This window comes from Pleurodeles waltl, chromosome 9 (assembly GCF_031143425.1).
Source record: "Pleurodeles waltl isolate 20211129_DDA chromosome 9, aPleWal1.hap1.20221129, whole genome shotgun sequence".
NCBI lineage: Eukaryota > Metazoa > Chordata > Amphibia > Caudata > Salamandridae > Pleurodeles > Pleurodeles waltl.
Window position 1 is genome coordinate 172,078,873 of NC_090448.1, and position 15,238 is coordinate 172,094,110.

General features: G+C 40.4%; 1 protein-coding gene across 2 annotated transcripts in view; it reads right to left on the reverse strand.

Moving 5' to 3' along the window:
* Positions 1-15,238, reverse strand: part of SYNPR (synaptoporin) — a 926,755-nt gene that overhangs the window by 361,703 nt on the left and 549,814 nt on the right. The window contains exon 1 of one of the 2 annotated variants that reach the window (XM_069206520.1): positions 12,236-12,922. The exons of the other annotated variant lie outside the window; for it this stretch is intronic. Coding sequence (XP_069062621.1) covers positions 12,236-12,259 — 24 coding nt within the window. The 5' untranslated portion in view covers positions 12,260-12,922. Of the gene's footprint in view, positions 1-12,235; positions 12,923-15,238 lie in introns of those variants that run through there. 2 annotated transcript variants of the gene reach the window in all.

Here is a 15,238-nt window from a genome sequence, read left to right on the forward strand (position 1 = left end):
TGGGTTTTATGTATATATATATATATATATATATATATATATATATATATATATCCCAAGGTGTATATATATATATATCCCTACAACAAGAAGGGTTCAGCAGACGTAACAGTATATTGCTTCAAAAATCTGCCATAATTGGGAAAAGTAACAGAAGAAAGCGTAGACCGAAATGGCTGTTTTTTTCAACTTAATTTCAATATTTCTTTATTTCAACTGTTACTTTCTATAGGAAAACCTTGGAAGGATCTACACAAATGACCGATTGCTGAATGCAGACGTTTGTCTACTTTTCAGAAATGTTTAGCTGTCCAGGATCCAACATTGGTTTCATACCCATTTCTATCACTAACTCGGAGGCGGAAAGCACAAAAAATAGTAAAAGTGGGGTATGTCCCAGTAAACTGCTAAAACTGTGTTGAAACATTTGGTTTTCTGATTCTAGTTTGACTGTTCCTGAAAGCTGAGTAGATGGTGATTTTATCACTGTAAACCCTTTGTTGATACAATTTGCAGGGAAAAAACAGATGCTTTCTTCTGCAGCACTTTTTCCCATTTTTCCCAAAAAAACACTAAATGTTAGCTTTATTTTGGCTAATTTCTCGGTCTCTTCTAGGGGAACCCGCAAACTCTGGGTACCTTCAGAATGCCCAGGATGTTGGAAAAAAGGATGCAAATTTGGTGTGGATAGCTTATGTGGACAAAAAGGTGTGGAGGCCTACCCGCAAACTGCCCTAATAGCCAAAAAAGATATAAGAACTTGGGGGGGGTAGAATGAAAGGGCCACCAGCTAAAAGGTTGATTAAAAAAGGTTTCTACTTTTCTTTTAATAGGCTTTAACAGTGACTGGCAGACATTTGAATAAAGGGATGCACAACTGAAAATATGCTTACAATATATTCCAGAAACTTCAAACAATAGGAATTTCCCCATATTTTTCTCATGTATCATCAGAGGGAGGCCTACCACTAAATAAACTTTAAAATGGTGAAGACCTTGACCGTTGATATGTCATCCTTTAGCTAGGCCATATCAGCCAGCACTTATAACATACTCAAGACCCTTTTGAATCTTCAAATTCTTGATACTTAGAGGGTGTTCAAACCAGGAAACATGATTTGCTTTTAATACTCACATACTTAGAGCATGTGTATGCTAGATTGGGTTATGGATATCTAAACACAGACACTCTCTGAAGGATAAGCTCTGCAACTCTTTTCAAATTAGCAGTTGTTGATTATGCCCTCAAGTCAAAATTTATTAAAACAAGTGGAAGGTAAGAAATTAGGCACTATTTATCATTCGATGAATCAAAATCACATTACATATCTTCCCTCTATTTAGAGCAGACTAATCAGAAAAAGTAATTCTTTAAACAAAATGAATAGAATTGAAAAATCAATGTAACATTAGGCATGATTCAGGAGGTCAAGAATTTCATTAGTCATCTTCTTATCATTGTATTGGGTGCTGAATAAACCCCCCAGTTGATGTACTCAATAATTTATGGACACTTGTGCTCAATGAATGTTCAAGCTGGAGCCATTTGACACATAGTGCTTCGTGGGCGCAACAGGCATGTGCACCTACTTTTGTCCCCCTGGGGTACTATGGTACTACAGAAGGGGACCACAGAAGCTTGTGCAGCCTCTTCTTTAATACTGAAAGTGCAGGTGCACATATAGCACCAGAACTATTTTCAGAGGGTGTTGGGTTTGGGGCTTTGCCCCATACCAATGAAGGAATCACTTTGCCTCTCTGCCTGTGCCGTATTACAGATGCAAAACATTCCCTAAGGAGGCAGACTGAAGTGCACCACAAAAAGGTGATGCACTGTTACTTCGTCATTGCACCCCTGAGGACAGCCTTCTGAAGGGTGGAAAGATTGTCCCATGTAATCCCTAGCAGACAGGTGAAGGTGCAGTAACTCACTGCATTTGCCTGCAGGAGGGATCCTAACATCTTTTAAAAGTGCAGCTCGGGTTGCTACCTTCACAGAGAAACATGGAGCGTCTTTGAAGCAGACAGTCTTTATTTTACTGAATGTGCTTCCCGCAGGGCACTACAAGTTAGCAACAGTGTTCCTGTCTGTGCCTGGCGCACCTGCTCAAAGGTGCGCTGTGAAGCAAACAAAGATGGTGCGTCCTATATGTAATACGGGCCCTGTATTCCTTTTGATACAATACATAGTAATGTGTTGATCGAGCCAACATGGAGACCTATTTATTCATACACTTTTATATGACTTATTTCTTCAATATCAACAATAAGTTTTAATTCTGCTGTATGCACAAGCAATAGGAAAAATTTTATATAAACACGTGACCTTACTAAACAGCAAAGCTTTCAGTGTTAGACATTTCTTTGTGCACTGAACATGCATATTACATACGTGCAAAAACAATGGTGATGTGATGGACTGTCAGAGATATTTAACTAAAGTGAGTTTGAAGCCTCTCATCAAACCTCCTTGCCAACCTCTGAAATTCCAGGATGATCTACAGGAAACTTATGAAAGAAGCCAATACCTCTTACATCAAATCTAAATTGATTTACAGCCAAGTACTCAGCTGGCATCACTCATAACTGCAAACACCCCTGATAGCATTATAATCGGCAATTATTGCTCCAAACCACTCTACTGAAAGCAAAAGTGCTTCAAATCTCCATTCAGCCTCGACATTTCAACGTATTTATGGAGCAATAAGATTAAGAGCTGCAGGATTCATGTGTCTCGAATCACCAGTGAATTGATGATACACAGCTGTATACATATGGAAATATCCCTCGAATTAAATATAAATCAACTTTTCTCAAACATCTCAAAACTAAAAACATTGATGCTAATTTACAGCAAAACTCAAAAAAAAAAAAAAACACAGAGATTCTGCTCATACGTCAGAGGCCTCCAAACTACAAAACCAGTCAATCATATATGATTAAAAACTGCAGTCGTATGTTATATCACAGACATGTAAAATATGTACACACTGAACTATGGCAACTGAAGTTTAAAAAATATATCACAAAATCTAACTTCAATGGTACAATCACTGGGTCTAGGTTAGACGTCTAGGTTTAGGCACTTCTTTGCCTAAAACCAGTCTTGACCCCTCTCAAGGGCTTTCCACATTTCAGGTTATCTCATTACTGACTCAAGACATATTGTACACATAACTCTTGTATTACTCTCAATTCTGTAGGGCCCTGTTAAAGCTAGACACAGCTATCAATCATTCTACCTATAACCAAAAGCAAGACTCCATACGGCTCAGGAGTTGAAGACTCACTTCTTCAAGAAATGCTACTGCCATACAATTGTAATATTCATCTTACAGAACACTCTGTAAACAACCATGAATTGTACTCCCTGGCTTTGCACAACATTCAGCTCTCTTTTGCTTTCAAGATAGTTTTGCACTACACTAACAGACATACACCTTCTTATGTAACAGATACACTAACCACTGAAGGGCGAAGCTGCTGTCACACTACAAAAATTGTTGGTTTCAAACCCTTTGGGAAGAAACTCATCATGTGCCAGGCTTTTCATCTTGTTTACACACAAACTGTGAAACTCTGTTTCACACTTAGTAAATAAACGTAAAACAATATGGCCCAATTTCCAAGGACTGATGAATTAATAGATGTGAATTGCTCTTTCAGTAACTGTGGCATACTCATGAAATTTGGGAGAAACATATGTGACAGAACAATAATTTAGAATTGGGGCACTATGACCTGCCTCACATAGACTGAAGCATGAGTAAGCATGACTTAATCTTGTAGTATTAATGAGTTAATCATGAATTTCAGCAATAAAGTATGAGTAACTCCGGGCTCACTCCACTTTGCTCCTAGAATTCAGGAGTACTACAAAAGTGAGTCAGCACAAAATAGTTGAGAGTTGGGCCTAGTCTTCTTGGTCTGCATGTCTGCTCTTAATCTGCCCCATTGTTTACACTGTGGAGAAAGTGATGGCTACTTTTAACCCATGAAACTACCATATGATGTAAACACCACGGGATACATTTAAGAGCCCCTAGCGCCATCAGAGCATCACTTTTCATGACTCTCTGGTGGCGCTAAGTACTGCTCTATATTTACAAGGAGGTGTAATGCCATTTTTTCGGGGCGTTATGCCTCCTTGTAAATATAGGCCCCTCTCATGCAGTTTTCTGCATCAGAATAGCATGCAATGGGTGTTGCGGTGGGCGTTTCACCACAACACCCATTGCTTTCAACGCTGCCTCAGTTTTACGAGTTGTCGTAAACCTGAGGCAGCACCAAAATCTAACGCCACCCTAGGGTTGGTGTTAGCATGGAAAACAAGGAGGAATGCTTTTATTACTCCTCGTTTTTTTGTTTTTTTCTATGAGTGCTGCATGCTTCAGCACACATAGAAGAAGCAAAATGCCATGGACGATTGTTTGCATGCAGGATGGGACACCTTCCTGTACATAAACAATCTATCCCCTCAACGCAGACACCCTTGCTTAATTCCAGAAGGAAACGCAGGGGTGAGCCTTATTCCTCTATACATGGCGCATCTCTGCATTTCTAAAGTGGCGCAGAGAGGCGCTGCTAATTTTGGCGCAGCACCGCGCCAACTTAACATAAATCTGGGCCCAAGTCTTTTTTCTCTCTGCTTTAGCACCTACCCCTTCACTTTTTCCTCTGTTCCTCCTTCATGCCCACCCTGCTCCACCACACCACACCGTGTTTGAAAGTCATACCATTCTCCTAAATATCGCCCCTTCTTCTAATACAATATAACACATTACGGAGCACGTTGTACTATGACTGTTGTTGGCACTCAACACAACATTTAAACACATGCATCAATAAATAAGAGTCTGAGTAAAGTACTAACGCTTTCTTATCTAATGTCACCATTTCTTTCTCAAGACATTGCTGAAGCAAAAGATGAAAGCTCCACCTTTACACTTTCATTTGTTCAAAGCTTGGTGGTGCATTGCTGCTCCACTCAGTGCCTGAGATGAATAAGCATCTTTCATTATAAAATTCATAAAAAGGAAAACAAATACACATTTTCCATCACGCTGGCAATGCAGCAGAGAACTGTCTCTCAGTTGTTTTGGTCTCGGTCCTGACACATTCACTGCAGATGGATAAGAAGCTCTTCAAATGACAGCCTTGCAACTGGACTGAAAAAAGAAAACATTTACAGGAGAAGCGAATTCAACTGAAATGTAGACTAAGAAAAAAAGCATTTTCGTTTGACATTTACTGTAAGAAAAATGCAAACAATATATTGTGAAAGATGTACATTTTAAACATGCTGAAAATTTCAAGTCATTTTGACTTCAACAAAACACAGCAACGTTCTTCATTTTGGTTCAGCCGCACAATGGGTTATTTGTTATACAATATCAAGCGTAGAATATCCCAAAGCGGCCAGAGGTATGGCATGAAGCTTCATGATAGAATGGGACTAAGAGAATTCGCCTGGGTTTTCTTCCATTCCGTGCCTTCCATAACAATTAATTTTGATTATTCTTTAGAACAGTTGAGCATGTATAATGAACATTGCTCCGAATAAGTTAAAAATAGACTACAACACCGCGATCCTTTATTCTTCTAATGCATTCTGAGCACTGACAGCCATTTCATAAAACTCCCCTTTGAAGACAAAGTACAAGCCCGAGTGTACTCACAATCAATAAGTTAGGAAGAGTAAAACACAGATGAACAACCAGTGTTACCCACATGACATGCCTAGATTACTGGAAAATCGAACTTGACTGCAATAGCAGGTGGAGTTAACGGATCACTTAATCGTTTTTTAAGACCACACACATACTATGTGTACAATAAATGCAAATAAATTCAAAAGAGCTGCAGAGAAAGAGCTTCCTTGGATCTCTCCAGCTCATCATTTGCTAGCAGTGTTCTTTGCTACCAAAAGCGACTGCATCTGTACTTTTTCAAATTGGCAAAAATATCATATTTCATGGCTGGTCACATCCAATACAAATATACTGGCACAATATGTAAAGTGTATCTTTCAAATATTCCTCTAATCTTTCCAGAGCATGTATGAGAATGGGTACGTTTCTGGTCTCTGCTTGGAACTTCTGTTTCCTTCATTCTGCTGTTCACTGCTATTCTTTTATCGAGTATGTGCCTTCTCTTCAGGTTTGCCAGTATAAATGTTGCTTGTGGCATTAAAATGCCAAATAATTTCACAAAGTACTCTGGAATTCCATGCTTTACGATTGGGCAAATAAGAGATGAAGGCACCAGGCATGCCCAGGAAAGGAGTTTAGCCGTGTACAACAGCAAGTTTAATTGGTGGACCAAAGAAATATCATTAGCCAACAAGCAGAAACATGTAACCCAGTGAATGTGCATTGGAGTTTCAGTATTCAATTGTCCCTTTCAAAGTTCAGCAGTTCTGAATTGCCTGTTAGACAGGCTCATTGAAAAGGACCCTTCATATCTAAACATACATTTAAATATAAAGGGCCAGATTTATCAAGGCATTGTGTTGACCCCTTGCGTCATGCACGGTGTCGCAAGGGCAAAGCATTCCCTAAGTCAGATTTACCAAGCAATGCAAGGCCACCTTGAGTAGCCCTCGAGCGCTTGGTAAATCTGGAGTAATGCAAGGAGAGCAAGTTGCTGCCTTTTGTTCCTTGCCTTACTCTGCCCTTGGAAGGCGTTCCATGTGTGGTGCAGCGCAAGGGTGCCTGCGATGATGCAAGGCAGCAGATTGTGTAGCAGCCCAAGCACAGGAATGGTCAATATAATGTTGAATGTGTCTCATTCGTGCCTGCTTCCTTTCACGTAGTGTAGCACAGCAAGGTGTCTTGTTGCATTGTGTTGCGTGAAAGTTTGATGAGTCTGCCCTAAGGTTTCAAAGACTAAAAGACAAATAAAACTCTATAGTATATTGGAAGCTACATAATGTCAAACCAGCAGAAAAAACCTTTTATAGAAATAAAAAAAAAAATTCAGTTGTATATAACAAAGGTCTAATTACGACTTGCATGGTACTAAGAGCACAGCAAAATTGCATGTGAGTTTACCATCGCATGTGGTAAATCTGCCCCAGTACCATGCAATTAGAAATGTAAACCTATGGGATGATGGGATGGGAGATTATTACATAGGACCGATCTTTCAAGTCATACAACCACATATAAATCCCAACAACCTGGGGTTTAACACATGTTTGCTACCTGCTCTGTATGCAGGGATCTCAGTGTGAGATGGGAAGTCAGGTGGCGGGAGAAGTAGAGAGGGAAGGGGAAGATTTTATAGTGGCAGGGTAGGCATTGAAATGCTGCTGCAGCCAAAGTCTCATGCGAAGTTACAGTGTGGAATTACAGCACTGTAAAACCAGGTTCAGTTTTTCCACACCTGAAAAAACACACATGGAGAAACTTGACCCATTTGCCAGAGCAGAATTCTATTAGGTAATGCGGCTCCGCCTTACTTGTAATGAGGGCTCAGATGTTTGTTTAATGTATTCTATTACATTTGGTAAAGGTAATGCTCCTTGTTCAGTAACGGCAATAATTATCAAAAATTCATGCAAGACACCGCAACAAGCCACCCTGCTGCTCTGCGTGAAAGGGAAAAGGCAGGAATGCCCCGTATTTACCATTATACAGTGCATTCCTGTTCTTTCTTAGCGTCATGTTGCAAGGATGCCTGAGTTGCAGGCAGGATTGTTTTTGTGTAGGAAATGCAGCACACTTAGAAAAAAGGAAACAACTAGGAAAATAAAGATATTTCTTCTTGTTGCTCCTCTGGTGAGGAGGCGTACAATTCCACTGCATTGCCAAGTCTACCAATGTCGGTAAATATGGGAATGTGTCAGAGTCCATGGATGGATGCATGGGAATGCCCACACTCCACTCACAGCATGCCTCTGTGCCACAGAGTAACGCAAGGCAAATAGTTGCACTACCTTGCATTACTCTAGATTTATCAAGCTACTCAGAGCCACGAAAGGTGGCCTTGTGTGGCTTAATACATCTCAGGTTTTGTGTCACTCTGGCATCCCCTTGCATGGCACAAGAGTGATGAACAACTTTGATAAATATGTCCCTTAATATTTAGCATTTCTCCAGAGGAAATAAAATTTTAGATGAAAAGATTGTGGCTAATCAGTGCTAATTCAAATCTTGGTGCCCCTTTTAAAAAATACAGTGTGTGTTGCTGATTTAACTGTTTATGGGCATCCATTTCTTCCTTTTGTTCACAAATATGTAGCTACACATTTGACTTGACATGAACGTTCTATCCTCGGCCTTTTTGAGATAACCATGCTGCAGGAGTAATCAACAATTATTCATCTATCCTTATTCCTTCTATACTTTCATAGCTTCACCTGTTCATCTGGCCCATGTCTTTAGAAGTGTGCCTGACTTTATTTTTACTGTCTAGTTGCATGAACGCAGTGTTGCCCTACAAGTAGATATTTTGTGCATTGTGTTCGCTGGCTTGTGGGAATTATCTCTATATTTTCTGGCCTGTGTGCTACGTTGGCTGTGTGTTTGATGATGAGGTTGCGTGCATGTAGGTGGTTGTTCAGGGAACACATTTTTTTAGGAGTGAGCACAAAGCACTCCGTCCCTTGTTGTAATCTCTTTTTGGGCTTCATACCACGCCCGTGTCGCGTCAGTTGCTTTCATTGGATCGTGGGCTTGCCTTTTAAAATCTGCTTGCTTTCATTAGTGAAAGGCATGCATAAGTCATGCCGTTTCTGGTGTTTAGCCCTCCTCAAGCACAGTGACCAAGTACTGAAAACATACAAGGCTCCACATTTCTGGACTACTTTTTCTCTTTTTTTGCAGCATGGTCTCACAGGGCAGAAGTTGAGCGCTCTGCATGACATCGACCCTGTTATATAGTTAATTGCACTTTTGCCAGTTATGTGGATATATGCACTTTTGCCCATTACATGGATAATTGCACTTTTGCCTATAGGTTTCACTACGAGTTAACTTTTATTTCCCTTTGTGTGTCTGTTTTGCAGTGATGGCGGCCGTCAGCTCGCTTATGTGAAACTTTTACTTTTCATTTTATATGGCAAGAAAAGTCCAGTTACCTATTTTAAACTGTTTTATTTTCATTTTCAATTTATGTGGCAAGAACAGTCCTGTTAGGAGTTTACAATGCTAATTGCTCTAGCTCAAGTAAACGCGAGACCCGTTGCATTGGTCATGCTTTTTGTTACATGTGTTGTGTCAGTTGTTTGTCTGTGTGCATGGATGCATAGATGTCTAGCATGGTGTGTGGATGTGTGTTTGTAGATGCTCTGGTTTGTATGTACTTAGTAGCTGTATTACTCTGCCTATAGGCATGTATGTTTTATATATATAACCCTATGTGTCAGAATGTCTTGTGTCAGTGTGCATGCAAAACTCAAAAACATGATCTCAGCAAAATGTTGGATGGAAAACTTTCGTAATTACCTAAATACTGTGATCCACAGACACGAGAAGTTCAATTTCAGACTAAATAAACCTCTGATCAGTTATCATTATAATTGAACTTGAGAGAGTTGTGTATGCTCTGCTTAGTCCTAATTAGTTTTTATTGGTTGATAAAGACCCCTTATCTGCATCAACCATTGAACACTTTGCTGGCACAGAAAACCCAGGTCGACCCTTTGTGTGGTGGTGGGGAGCTGAATATCACAAGGATGATAAAGTTAAGGATTATCATGGTTCTATTGCTTATAGGGGCCCAAGGGAGTGCCCAGGATTCCCTCCCAGTCTTCTCCTCCTGCAAAATAACCGAAGGAGAATTCCAGAAATTATGCAAGCCTGCAGAAGACATGGTTTCCACTAAGCAGACCTGCGGGGCTACGAGGCAGAACCTGGGCATCATCACAGCTGATATATTCTCCAAAAGGTTTTGTCATGCACAGAAGGAAGCAGCATCTCCTTGAGACACAATATCCAAAACCAGGACTTTCAGAAAAAATAATCATTGCTGTCAATGACACGTGCATTTGTGAACCACCAGGCTAATGGTCAGACTGTTTTATCCTCATGACTAAATCTGCCACATATAAGCAAGACCTAAGGCAATATACGTATGTATGTATTATTTTGGAATATTTAGGACCACATAATGCCAAGTAAGTGGGCAGTTCACAAAGAATGATGAAAATGTAAGACGTGTAGAGAGTTTGTTTCCACCTATATGCTTTGTAGCTGACGCACATTTAAGGGTTTCATAATCATCTCACGGAGTATGCGCTGCAGTCTGTTCAAACAATGGATTTCTTCATATGCTTTATGTTACTCCCGAGGAACGTCCCCAGGAGTGGGTGCAGCACAAGTGCTAATTTACCTATATTGAGCTACGTTAACAGAATGTATTCTGACCCCCTGATTCTACAAATCTAAACACGCTGCAACTGTGTTCTTTCCATGCAAATCTGTTGCAATCAGTTCCATGGTTCACAATCATTTATAATCCTAGTGTGCCTCAATTCTGATCAGTGTATTTTCAGCCACGCGTTTGCTTTCCGTCAGAACCTCAATAAAAGTGCCTTGTCCCCAAACACCAAAAAATCGAACTCCCACCTCAAAGCTCCCAGTGAAACAGACCAATCCATACTCAGGCATGTTTAGCTGACTACAGGATTTCCAAGAAAAAAGATTATTCAACATAATATAGACTTTGGTGACACTGTAAACGTACCCATGACAACATCATTCATCCATTAGGAGTTTTATATACATTCAGCTTTTACATCAAGTATGCTACTGCATTCATGAATAACCTTTAGAGTTAATGAGATGGCCTTGCTAGAGCACAGTGGAATAGAACAGCTCCCTAGGCACTAGCACTTGACCACATGAGTGGAAAGAATGCCTGCCAAGTTCCCAGAAACTATAAAGTTATTCATAATGGACCCCACAGTAAAACTTTCCACTTTGCTTTCACGTCCATTTCCAATAAAGGCGGTGTCCTTATGAAGCAGGTCCGCCAGCCGCTGATAAAATATTTAAATAGATGGATAGGGTAATTGCCAGATTAGGAGATTCATTTGTTGGAAAACAACCACCAGACCATTGCTGCAAACATTTCAGAGTATTCCAATGCATCAATACAACCTTAGAATTATTTTTGTCTTCGACTAGTAAAAAATTATCTATAATCTGCATTCTCTAAAGATGCTGCGATTACACCCGAGTTTACAACCGAGATTACAGACGAGTTCTGCTACCTCGGGGTATTAAATATCTCCATGTCCCCTCTTCGACTCCTTCTGAAACCCAGCGAAAAACACCACAGTGGACCTTTACTATTAATTAATAATTATCTAAATACCTAATCATCTGTCATTCTGATAGATTGTTTTAAAGTGACTTTTCCATCTTTCCTGACCCAGCTGTAGGTTGTGTATTGTGACAGCTCGCAGGGGATAAAAAATGCAGGAACGCAAACTTAAACAATTCAGTATCCTTCACCAAAGCAAGTGTGACACATGTAGCAATCGAAAGCATTGAAGAAATTACATTTTCCCGGATGTAGTATACTGCATGTCGATCAATGTATTATTATTTGGTAATATATGGAAATGTTGGTTGCCTGACTTACATTTTTGGTGGAAAGTGAGCAAGGGTTTAAAACAATATCTGTAAAAAGAGCGACAGTTTTTCTAGCGAAAGGAACAGCATAGAGAAGGCAACAATGCCACCGACTGTGTGTTTCACTTAGAGGGTTTCAGTTATTCATTTTAGAACATCTGATTGAACTAGTACAGAGAAGAACACCTTATTTTAAAATTGCATGCATCACCACCAGCGTGTACAGAATAAATCTCTCAGCACTTTTAACAGATGATTTTCCTACACCATACCTATTCTAAATAGTTCTACAACGTGTGCCTGAGTTGGCAAGTAAAATCAGCAATCTATACTGTAATATACTGTAATATACTTTAAAATTCAAATTAACTTTATTCAGATGAATACATTACAGAGACGGCTGTACGATAGAAAAATATTGCAGGGTCTATGCAACAAAACACCCTTACAAAAACAGCCATCTCCTTTTAAACGATTTTCAAAGATATTCAAAGATATTCAAACAAGCTGTTTGAAGTCATTACAATAACAACTTCACAACAACATCACTCAGAGTATGTAAAAGAAAGACCTTGCACAATAAAAGGCTCAGATATTAGCAAGGATATTATTCAAATCAACTGGATTCAATAATGCTTCTGACGATCACTTACCGGAGCAAATATCACCATACACATTTACAAAGGACTTTAAAACCCCGCTTCCCTCGCTTGAAATCAGCCACAGATTGTCTCATGCTAAAGAGGCTCTCGGAGGCTTCGGAGCGCAGGCTGCCAGTTACCGTCCTCGTGAAAGAAAAGAGGCAGAGCAAAAAGATGCTGAGAGAAAGGGCGACGCCGTGCCTACCAGGCAGCAGCCTCAGTGGTCCATGCAGGGGGATGGCAGACTGTTCATGTTAAAAGACAACGGCTGCACTCAGCCCATTGTACTGTAAGTCACGGCATCTGGTACATCCCCCCGGTGAGATGCGCTATGCCTTACTGTTGCATGGGGGTTCTCCGATGCAGCTGACATGGACGGGCTGCAGTGGGAAGGCAATATTAATTATACTTCATTCCCCTTACAAAGATACTATGATTAATATCCCATTCCATTTAGTTTGAATACAATTCTAAGAATGCATGCTTAGTAAGTGAATTGTGTGACATATTTAGCATATTATTGAGATTCAGAAAGTATTACATTTTGGCTACAGTAGCATGCGGATGCCTCCTTATGATCGCCCATGAATTCATTTAGCAGGGATGGCACAAGCAAAGGCACTCCAGATTTCCCAACAAAGCCACAAAAAAGGGACTCGCTGAGGATCTGGTGGTATCTATCTGTTAAGGTGCAAGTCTTCCAAAACACATAAGACACATGAAGATATCGACGACTAACGAAGGAGTGGCCTTGCTGTGGTCCCTTCCAGGGACATGACCTGCGTGTCAGCCTCCATGTAGTAGGGTGGGATTCGATTAGCCTCCTCTCACACAGACCAGTGAGGCCTAGTGCGTTCCTCCAGTACCCTCCACAAACAAAGGGTGGGGGTAGATCATCAAAACCATGATCAATCTTTGCTTCCTCCATGGTCTATGATTACAACGGGGGAAACTTCTCCCACCTCTAATTTTACACTGGTTTGTAGCTTCACATCTCTCTACTGTACCCATCCGATCCAATGGCTTATGTGTTAGTAGGGGATCAGTAAGAATATTACAGAAGACTATTTGATGAAGATTCATTCACTGAAGGGTCTATGCTATGGACTGCGAGGGGAAGTCATATTGAAAAGCCTTCGAGCCTTAGCCGGAGGGATAGCTCAGTGAGCTGAACGTTTGCCACTACAACAAAGCAGTGATGAGCAGGCCACAACTTTGAATCCCAGCAAGAATGACTCAGCTTTCTACCCTTTCAAAGGTCTGTCAATTTAAGACCACAGGAGAGTAGTGGTAAAACATCTATTATGTAAAGCACTCAAAAAGAGCAGCATGAGGCGTCATAGCAAGGTGATAACCGCCTGGTTACTTACCCGTAATCTTCACTACTCCAAGTCCAGGCCTTCCTCGTCACAGTCCTTACCTGAATGAGTTTTACCCCTGTTACCTCGCTAATATCCAAGCAATAACAAAAACCTATGATCTTGGCTTCCCTCTGTGTCCTCTTTATGGACATAAAAACAAACTACTTATGATGTATTTCTTATAATTACCACAGCCAAATGCCTAAGTAATAATATTCTGATGGTTGATTCTCCTCTAGCTCTTTCAGAAAAGGTGGCATGGGGGTGGAAAATCGATGACTGTGACAAGAAAGACCTGGACCTGGAGTAATGAAGATTACCAGTAAGTAACCTGGCCATTACCTTCTCACCCATCTTCATTGTGCTCACCTGCATGAGTACCTACTAAAGTCAACAACAAATGTACCCCTATAAATAAATATGTATGTCCATCAAAAAATTCTGTGCCCAGTAAGGATCAATTGGCCTGATATAGAAATGCAGTCATTCCTAACAGATCCCAGCACTTTTGTTCCAAAATCAGAAGAAACATCTTCACTCACTTGACATCTGTAATGAGTCATAAACATGTACGACTTGGTCCAATTAGCATTGGCATATATTTCTTTCATGGATGATCCTTTTAAAAATGTCCATGATGTCGACATACCCCAAGTTGATTTGCCATGAACAGCCTTCTTCCCTCCTTTTCATAGCCAAGAATGACTGTCTGCTTCAGCTATGTGCCTCTGTTTGGGAAAGCTTCAGCCCTTGTCCTAGATTGCCAAAAGTTATAAATAATGAATCAATCTTTTCACCAAGGATGCTGTAATGTCAACATATATGGAAACGAACAATGTTTGTGTAATGAATGCAATGCCTCTTCCTTATGGGGACCTCGGAGATGGAGGGAAGCAAAACAAAAAGTGTATACAGTATAACAAAGTATCCAATTGCCCAATACTCCACCAAGAACAAATAGCCACTTGGAAGAGAGCTTTATGAGACAGAAATTAAAGTCAACAGTCAAAAAAGTACTGTAAAACCCTTACTGCCAAGGAGTGATCCCAAGTTAAAAGGTGAATGTGATACTAGTCTTTTCAAGATAAAACTTTTCAAAAGGCTTGCACTTAAAGAGTTGACAGACAAACAATCAAAACCACGAAAAACCCTAACTGTTGTCCACTGACTTCTTAAAGTAGAGACCGCTAAAAGTATCATGAACCAATCTCTTAAGAAATCAAAAGCCTCATTTAAAATGAACTGGCATGTTGACTCTGATACACCAGTTTCCTTGCATCACCCTACACCCCCCTAACAACACCATGGCAGCACTGTATTTATACTACCGCCCAACATGGCACTTGTTAGCACAACTGCACCAAAATTGTTGACGCAGTTGTCACGCTTTGCTGGGCTAGCATCAAAAAGTTTGTTGCTAGTCCAGCAAAACTCGGGGAGGCTCATTGAAAAGAGCCTAGCATCAGTTTAGTGTCTGCCCTGGGCAGGCATTAAAAAATTATGCTAAAATTGTCCAGTAAAATCTTGTAGATTTCACTGCACCATTTGTTTGGGCCTTCCTGCAGGAGATGGCCTCCCTTGCATACATTAAACCTGGCACAGGTATAATGCAACATAAGGGTTTACAAACTGGTGCAATGGTGACATTGTGCCA